We start from the raw sequence: 9,996 nt of genomic DNA, 5'->3' as shown, positions 1-9,996 counted from the left end.
GGGGCGACAGAGGATAAGATAGTTGGATGGCATCACCAAATCATTCAACATGAGTTTGAGCAAACTCCAGGAGATAGTGAAGGACAGGGACTGGCATACTGCTGTGCATGGGGTCACAAAGAGTTGGACACAACTGAGTGAATGAACAACAAACTCCACTTCACTTGCAGCACTTACCTTAATAAACATAGTTCCTGCTCATAGCAGTTCATCTCAGGATGAGTCCATTTCCTTTTGGAAAAAATAATCGCTGAATATTGCATTTTACTTGTTTATTTAATATTTTACTATATAGAAAATTTTGAATATAAACAAAAACAGAGAGGAGTTCCCTGGTGGTCTAGGGGTTAGGTTTTGGTGCTTTCACTGCTGCAGCCTGGTTTCAATCCCTGATTGGGGAGCCAAGATCCTACAAGTTGTGCAGTGTGGCCAAAAAAATAAAATAAATACAGAATAGTATAATTTCATGAGTCTATCATTCAGTCTCAGCAAATATATATCTCTTTAGCATAGTGATTTTGAGGTTCATTCAAATTGTAAAATGCATCAGTGATCCATTACTTTTATTGCTGAACGGCATTCCATTGGATGAATACACAGTTTGTGTATTCATTCACAGTTTGTGTATTCATTCAATAAGGAGATTTGGATTGTTACCAACATGGCAGTTATGAACAATGCTGCTATGAAGAGTTGGGTATACATCTTTGCATAGATAAATGTTCTTATTCCCTTGGGTAGATTCCTAGGAAGAAACTGCCAGACAGTTTTTCAAAGTGACTCTATCATTTCACAGTCCAACCTGCAGTTTCCAGTTGTTGTACGAACATTCCAATTTCTCTACATTCTTCTGCATGTCCATTTATACATCTTTGCTGAAAAGCTTATTCAAATCTATTAACTAGAATAATAGGATTTTTAATTGGAATATTTGTTGTCTTATTTTGAGATGTCTATTACAGATACAAGTCCTTTCAGATAGATGACATTTTCCTTCTGCTGAAGGATGACCTATAACATATCCTAAGTACAGATTGGCTGGTGATGGATTATTTCAACTTTTGTAGGTCTAAAAGCATCTTTTCACAGATGGCTTTTCTCAGAATGTTCTGAACTTTACAGTGTATCCTTATTGATTTTGGGGGAGGGGGTGGTGGTTTCCTCCTTGCCTTAAGCCCTGATAATTACCTGCTATCTTCCTTCTGAATCTTTGTGCACAGATAATTGGGAAGCCACAATCAACAGCTCCAAGATCCATTTGATAAATACCAGAAATGAGTTTTCAGAAGAATTTGATTATTACACCAGGATATAGGCATAAATCTTTAAGGCAAAAAAAAAATGTTATAGCCTTACTAAAAGGGGTAACATTACAAAAAACAGAGCAAGCTGATAATAATTTGAGTATGTAAAAAGTTAACATATACACAAAGGTTAATCTTTTCCATTTTATTACCTATGAGCTTTTTATTTAATTTACTTTTATATTTGTGTTTAATATACAAAGAGATAATAAATTTAAAGCCTTTGCTTTTATTTTAATACATAATTAAAAATCTGATATTATATATATAAGATTTCACATCTTAACCCATAACATCTTTTTGCTAAACAGACAAAATGTAGTCCAATGAGATAGTTACATTCTTTTGTTCATATCAAAACTTTGAAATCCAGTGAATAATTTGTACTTATTGGCATATCACAATCTAAATGCTAAATTTTCATCAGAAATACTTACTCTGAATTTAGAATTCATAAAATTTACAGTTGAAAGAGTATATTCACATATGCAAGTTTTTCTAAGCATACTAAAAAGCTTCCCAATAACTGGATTAAATATCAGCATTTAAAGTTTAAGCTAAAATTTAATAAAATTAAAAATTCAGTACCTTGGTAGAGCTAGGTACATTTATGTGTTTGATAGCTGTGTTGAGTAGTGGCTACAGTAGTATACAGAACAACTCTAGAGAGTAATTAAGTGGCTGGGGAACAAAGATGGCTTCAATCTTGTACTAGTTCCACACACGACTTACATGAACAAAACATTTCCTTGTTTTAAATATGGTAACTAGTAAGTTGTAGAGATCAGATATACCCTACAGGATGAATGTTGGGGCAAAACAGTTATCTTAATATAAGTTTCTCGTAACTTAAAATGAAATTTCTAGTAATAGCATTTCACAAACACATTACAAAAGTGCTGTATCACAAAAAAATTTATTTCAAAGTAAAGACTATGTGCCTGGTAAAACTACATTATTTAATTAATAGGATCAGAGTGTCAGTGAAGACATGGCTATTTAAGGTAAATGCAAACAGTTGAATAGTTTTGTAAACTGTGAGTAGAAAAATAAATATTTATAAATTAATACTTTACATGCTGTGCTGTGCTCAGTCGTGTTCGACTCTTTGCAGTTCCATGGACTTTGGCCTTCCAGGCTCCTCTGTCTATGGAATTGTCCAGGCCAGAATACTGGAGAGGGTTGCCATTTCCCACTCCAGATGATCTTTCCACCCCGTGGACCAAACCCACGTCTCTGGCATCTCCTGCACTGGAAGGTGGACTCTTTATAACTAGTGTCAACTAGGAAGCTCAATATTTTATATATTTGATTTAAAATACTTGTATATGAACTTTAAAATTAAATTAGATACTATAAGTTTAGGCATATGTACATTTATATATGTGATTGTGCTTCCCTGGTGGCTCAGTGGTAAAAAATCCACCTGCCAATGCAGGAGACTCAGCTTCCACCTCTGGGTCAGAAAGATTGAAGATCCCTTGGGGAAGGAAATGGCAACCCCCTCAAGTATTCTTGCCTGGGAAATCCCATGGACAGAGGAGCCTGGTGGGCTACAATCCATGGGGTCACAGAAGAGTCAGACACGATTTAGCAACTAAACAACACAACAACAAATATGTGATTATATTAAATACATTTTATAAAAGGTATTTCCATGTATGGTCATAAGTGGTGTTCAGTTCAGTTCAGTCGCTCAGTCGTGTCCGACTCTTTGCGACCCCATGAATCGCAGCACGCCAGGCCTCCCTGTCCATCACCAACTCCTGGAGTTAGTCTTATAGTTTTATTGGTAGTGTTTATTCCTGTCTGATTTTAGTATTGATGTTAGGAACTTCAAATACATAAATGAGGCCCGAGTGAAGATTTCCTCCTTGTACTGAAATGGGCATGTAACAGGAGAATTAGCACAGCATTGGCTTGAATTCTATAACTTACCTATGTTTTGGGGCAGTTGTTATCAGTCTATTCAGTGTCTGCAGCTCTTTTTCAGCAAATTTTCTTAATCATGTGCTCTTAGAAAATTTCCTTCTCTCCATTGCCATTAAAAAAATATTCCATAGTTTTTCAATTGTCTCCACATCTTTAGTTATATCTCATTTCTATGAACCTCTTCCCAGAGGAGTGAATAGAGCTTCATAAAACCTGGAGAAGAAAAATCCCATTTTCCAAATTAGATAGACTAGGTTTCTGATAAATAAAAAGAGGAAACCATTTTGAAGAATGTGTTATATATTCAGGTGTAGGGAACATGACGTTCCTTCTCAGTTTCTAAAAGAAACAAAGTGTGGGAAAGAAGACAAAGGAGACCACTGTCTGCTGCCCTGAGGTTAGGCAGGACAGACAGAGCAGAGTACAGAGAAACATTTCCCAACAGGAACAAACTAAATTTCACAGGACTCAGCCTCCTAGAGTCAAGACCCGGGAACTTACTTAATCTGGATTCCAAGCCTGGTTGAGGGGAGAGAAGTCACGGGAAATTCACAGTGGTGGTGTCCTGGGAGATTTGAGTGGGAAGGGAATTGTGTTATGTGACCACCTCCTCTCTATCTCTTGCTCCACAGCAAAATGGAAGAAGAGCCATGAACGCACCTCATTCACCCACACACAGTATAAGGAGTTGGAGGCTCTGTTTAGCTGCAACATGTTTCCAGATAAAAACCTCCAGAGAGAACTTGCTTTAAAACTCAATCTACCGGAGTCAACAGTAAAGGTCTGTCTGATCATCGGAGATGTGCTTTGAACCCTCATTCAAATAACATTCTACTATTCAGCCTGGAAATTCCCTCCGTAAAATAGTAACACTTCATTTATTGAGTCCCTACTGTGTGCTAGTACTGAGCTGGGCACGCTGTATTAATACATGTTGGCTTTATTATCATCTAGTTTAAAAGATGAGGAAAACTGAGGTTTGGGAACAAAGTGGCTGGGTTACAGAGATAATGCATGTAGGTATCACTGGAATTGGAACTCTAGAGGCATGACAGAATTCACATTAGAGAAATGCTGTCATCCAGACACACTCTCATTTAGGGTATTCTCTAGCAAAACCTGCAATCATTTATTCACAACATTACCAACAGACAACAACTCCAACCTTTGAGTCTGCTGAGCCCCCAAATTTTTGTTACAATATTGTTCACTGTTCAGTTCAGTACAATCACTCAGTCATGTCCAACTCTTTGTGACCCCATGAACCACGCCAGGCCTCCCTGTCCATCACCAACTCCCAGAGTCCACCCAAACCCATGTCCATTGAGTTGGTGATGCCATCCAACCATCTCATCCTCTGTCGTCCCCTTCCCCTCCTGCCCTCAATCTTTTCCAGCATCAGGGTCTTTTCAAATGAGTCAGCTCTTCCCATCAGGTGGCCAAAGTATTGGAGTTTCAGTTTCAACATCAGTCCTTCCAATGAACACCCAGGACTGATCTCCTTTAGGATGGACTGGTTGGATCTCCTTGCAGTCCAAGGGACTCTCAAGAGTCTTCTCCAACACCACAGTTCAAAACCATCAATTCTTCAGCCCTCAGCTTTCTTTACAGTCCAAATCTCACATCCATACATGACCACTGCAAAAACCATAGCCTTGAGTACATGGACCTTTGTTGGCAAAGTAATGTCTCTGCTTTTAAATATGCTGTCTAGGTTCATAATTTTTCTTCCAAGGAACAAGCGTCTTTTAATTTCATGGCTGCAGTCACCATCTTCAGTGATTTTGGAGCCCCCCAAAATAAAGTCAGCCACTGTTTCCACTGTTTCCCCATCTATTTGCCATGAAGTGATGGGACCAGATGCCATGATCTTAGTTTTCTAAATGTTTAGCTTTAAAAAGCCAATTTTTTCACTCTCCTCTTTCACTTTCATCAAGAGGCTCTTTAGTTCTTTGCTTTCTGCCATTAGGGTGGTGTCATCTGCATATCTGAGGTTATTGATAATTTCTCCTGCCAATCTTGATTCCAGCTTGTGCTTCATCCCTCCCAGCGTTTCTCATGATATACTCTGCATATAAGTTAAATAATCACGGTGACAATATACAGCCTTGATGTATTCCTTTTCCTATTTGGAACCAGTCTGTTGTTCTATGTCCGGTTCTAACTGTTGCTTCCTGACCTGCATATAGGTTTCTCAAGAGGCAGGTCAGGTGGTCTGGTATTCCCATCTCTTTCAGAATTTTCCACAGTTTATTGTGATCCACACAGTCAAAGGCTTTGGCATAGTCAATAAAGCAGACATAGATGTTTTTATGGAACTCTCTTGCTTTTTCAATGATCCATCAGATGTTAGCAGTTCCTCTGCCTTTTCTAAATCCAGCATGAACATCTGGAAGTTCACAGTTCATGTACTGTTGAAGCCTGGCTTAAAGAATTTTGAGCATTACTTTACTAGCATGTGAGATGAGTGCAATTGTGAGGTAGTTTGAGCATTCTTTGGCATTCCCTTTCTTTGGGACTGGAATGAAAACTGACCTTTTCCAGTCCTGTGGCCACTGCTGAGTTTTCCATATTTGCTGGCATATTGAGTGCAGCGCTTTCACAGCATCATCTTTTAGGATCTGGAATAGCTCAACTGGAATTCCATCAACTGTACTAGCTTTGTTCGTAGTGATGCTTTCTAAGGCCCACTTGACTTCACATTCTAGGATGTCTGGCTCTAGGTGAGTGATCACACCATAGTGATTATCTGGGTCATGAAGATCTTTTTTGTACAGTTTTTCTATGTATTCTTGCCACCTCTTCTTACTATCTCACTGTAGAAGCCTTCTAATAGTCTTTGAAAATCCTTCAGTTCGAATTCTGCACCTCTCCTTTGCTTTTATAGAGTTCAGGACCTTTTCTCTGAGCTCCCAGCACAACCTCTGAAAAATACTTCTTTTTGTTTCTTTTTCCTCCGAGGCCTAGCCCAGATCCCTCACGGTTACTATTGACTCCATTCTTACCTACCTCTGCTTTCTCAGAACTCAGTATCATAGTGACTTGGAGAGAACATGAGAGTTACAACAATATGAATTTTTTGACTCATGAAAAGCCTCAAACCGCTTCTCCAGTAACAGACCATAATTTCCTCTCTTCCCCCACTCCAGATTTGGTTCAGGAACCGGCGGTTCAAAATGAAGAAGCAGCAGCAGCAGCAAGAGCAGCAATCACTAAAGCCACCAAGCCAGGTCCTTCCAGCCAAGGATGTGCCCACAGCATCAACCAGCCCTCATTCTTTTCTCCTTGAAGTTTCAGATTCCTATAACTCCCTCTCACTTCAGCCCTTAGACTCTTTCCCCTGGGCAGAGGACTCTATGATCATGGAGATTCCTACTAGTGAAGTCCAAATGCAAGATCCTCAATTGGAGAGGCTAGTGGCCTCAGTTCCTGCTTTGTACTCTGATGCATTTGACATCACCCAAATCATGGAACTGTACAGTTTTCCTGATGAGGATGACATCACCAACTCTTCCTTCTATTCTCTATATCAGTATCTCTCACCGACAAGGCCCAGTTAGAATAGAGTTCTTCTCTTATAGTCTTTGCTGATTCAGCTGTAGGTTTATTTCCTGGGCAGACCGGCTTCAGTGTGACAAGCTGGAGCTTTGCAGTCTATAGTCCACAGGACAGCCTGGAATTCCAGAACCCCTCCATTACAGTGCACTTTGGGTTTCTCTGATCCAAGTACTAATAAATATCAGTATAGAAAAAGGATCTTCTTGCATGCTCTTTCATTTGTCTGTTTTTAACCCAAATATTTGGCCCAGTGTTACTTTGATTTCCATGGAAATATTGTAAAAACTAGGGAGTTTCCCCCAAATATAGCTCAGTACTATACAATCAGCCCTGTGACTCTTGCTGGAGAGGCCTTTCCAGACCCATAGATGGCCAATGAGACTTCAAAATTCCCTCTTCCCAAAACTACCTTTGACTTTTTAAAAGGTCAACAGCCTCTAAGGGTCATCCACTTTTAACAGCAGCAGGTTTATAAACTCACATTTCCAATGACAGCTAAGCAAGTTTTCTAGCTACATGGTTAACATAAAAAATTTATAGCAATTCTCAAACCAATAATAAAAAAACACATAACAAAATAAGAACCTCTCAATGAAAAATATAAAGTGTCTAGGAATTAACTAAGAAAATTAAGAACTTTGTACTGAAAACTTAATAACTTGAATAATGGACATTGAAGATGTTTTGAATAAAACACATTTGAAGCCATAAAATAATCAATTTAATAGGGCTAAAATCTATAAAGCATGTTCTCCAAATACAATGGGATGAAATTAGAAATCAATAATAGAAGAAATTCAGGAAATTTGCAAACATATAGATATTAAAAGGCACTCCTAAATAACCAATGGATAAAGAAGAAATCAGAAGGAAAATTAGGACATATGCAAAGATGAATGAAAACAGAAACACAATATACCAAAACTTATGGGGTGATGCTTATAATCGGTGCTTAGAAAGAAATCTACAGCTATAAAAGCCTATAAAGAATAAGATCTCAAAATCAACCTTTTTTAATAGTAGGGAGGCTGGCATAGCTATGTATGTTAAATTAAACTTTAAGGCAAAACATTTTGTTGGAAGTAAAAGTATATTAAACAAAGAATAAAAGGAACAATTAATCTGAAAAATATAATAATTCTGAATGCATATCAGTCAGTCAGTTCAGTCACTTAGTCGTGCCCAACCCTTTAAGATCGCATGTACTGCTGCACGCCAGGCCTCCCTGTCCATCACCAACTCCTGGAGTTGATTCAAACTCATGTCCATTGAGTCAGTGGTGCCGTCCAACCATCTCATCCTCTGTCATCCCCTTCTCCCACCTTCAATCTTTCCCAGCATCAGGGTCTTTTCAAATGAGTCATTTGTACACAAATGAATTTGTACATTTGTCATATTCCTCAAATATACCAATTTTATTAAAAATTAATAAAAATTCTTGGGGAAACTGAAATGCATAATCATAATAGATGATTTTATCCACAGGATAAGTGGATAAAAATTTTGTATGGGTAGAGATTTTAACTATACAGTTAATAAGTTTGGTTTAATGAAAGTATGTAGATTTTTTCATTCAACTGGTAGAGAATACACATTCTTTTCAAGCACATAATGACTAATATTAGACCATAAATCAAATCTTAACAAGCTCAAATGAATTAATAACATACAAACAGCATTCTTTGATCAAAAGGTAATTTACTTAGAAATTCTGACCTCTCTCTCCATTTATAAAGTAAAAGAGAATTTCTAAGTAATTAATTAAGCATGGGAGAAAATTATAATGTGAGTAATTTGGTAGCATATAATAACAATAACTGGATCAGCATATACTGGGGGAAACTAATAGTGAGAGTAGCAGGTTTGAATGTCCTGATACCCATCATATTCTGGGCCATCACAGGGATCTTGCAGAACAAGACTTCGGATCTAGGGGAGAGACATGTGCCCTTAATTTGTGAGGTTTTTAAAATTTTTTTTAATTGCTTTTGATTTTTAATGGTCTAATTTTTAGAGCAGTTTTAATTTCACAGCAAAAATGAGGAGAAGGTACAGAGACTTCTGTACCTTATATGGGAACATATAACCCCTGCTCCCAGATACACACAACCTCCCCACCACTATCAGCAACCCACACCAGAGTGGTCCATTTGTTATAACTGATGAATCTACATTGATACATCTTTATCGTCTAAAGCCCATAGTTTACATTAGGGTTCACACTTGATGTTGTACATTATATGGATTTTGACAAATATGTAATTGTTATGTATCCACCATTACAGTATCTTATAGGATACTACAACGCCCTAAAAATCCTCTGTGCTTCACCTATTTGTCACTCCCTCTCCCCTAACCTCTGGCAACTACTAAACCTTATCTCCATAGTTCTGCTTTCAAATCAATAACTTTTTACCTTAAGAAACTAGCAAAAGAAGAGCAGAGTCAATCCAAAGCAAGCATAAGGAAGGAAATAAAGGCTAGAGTGGAAGTACATGAAATAGAGACTATAAAAGCAATAGAGCAAATCAATGAAACCAAAGCTAGCTAGACTGAGAAGAAGGGGTGGAGGAGAGGGAAGGGGCCAGGGAGAAAGAAGAATCAAATTACTAGAATCTGAAATGAAAGGTGGGATGTAACTACCAACCTTCCAGAAATAAAAAACATTATAAAGGAATGTGTGTGCATGCTAAGTCACTTCAGTTTTGTCTGACTTTTTGTGCCCCTGTGAACTGTAGCTCACTAGGCTTCTCTGTCCATGGGATTCTCCAGGCAAGAATACTGGAGTGGGTTGCCATTTTCTCCTCTGGGGATCTTTCAGACTCAGGAATCAAACCCATGTCTCTTATGTCTCCTTCATTAGCAAGCAGATTCTTTACATCAGTGCCACCTGGGAAGCCCCTTATAAATGAATATTATGAAAAATTATATAACTTTTAAAATTTGTATAACAAATTAGATAACTTGATAAAGTGGGCAAATCCTTAGGAAGACCAAAATACCAAATTTGACTCAATAAGAAATATAAATGCTGGGAATAGAGCTTTAACTAGCAAATAGATTAAGTTAGTAATTAAAAACTTTCCACGAAGAAAAGTCTAGGCCCAGGTGGTATCATTGCTAAGTTCTACTAAATGTTTAAAGAATTAACAATTCTTTACAAATTCTTCCAGAAAACAGAACACTTCCTAACTCATTCTGT

General features: G+C 37.7%; 1 protein-coding gene and 1 long non-coding RNA gene across 2 annotated transcripts; one reads left to right on the top strand and one right to left on the bottom strand.

Annotated features, from left to right (window-relative positions):
* Positions 1-175: 175 nt before the first annotated feature.
* On the bottom strand, positions 176-3,344 carry LOC120871134. The gene is made up of 3 exons (XR_005722962.1): positions 3,243-3,344; positions 1,189-1,323; positions 176-231 (listed from the first exon to the last, which is right to left on the bottom strand). It is a non-coding gene; the product is annotated as an uncharacterized LOC120871134 (long non-coding RNA).
* A 211-nt stretch (positions 3,345-3,555) lies between these two features.
* ARGFX (arginine-fifty homeobox) lies at positions 3,556-6,957 on the top strand. Its single transcript, XM_040265588.1, is given in 4 exon segments — positions 3,556-3,571; positions 3,869-4,017; positions 6,386-6,797; positions 6,800-6,957. Coding segments are annotated over 4 exon segments (735 nt in total).
* Positions 6,958-9,996: the final 3,039 nt, after the last annotated feature.

Source organism: Oryx dammah, unplaced genomic scaffold, assembly GCF_014754425.2.
Source record: "Oryx dammah isolate SB20612 unplaced genomic scaffold, SCBI_Odam_1.1 HiC_scaffold_2, whole genome shotgun sequence".
Classification (NCBI taxonomy): domain Eukaryota; kingdom Metazoa; phylum Chordata; class Mammalia; order Artiodactyla; family Bovidae; genus Oryx; species Oryx dammah.
This window is presented reverse-complemented; position numbering and strand designations above follow the sequence as displayed.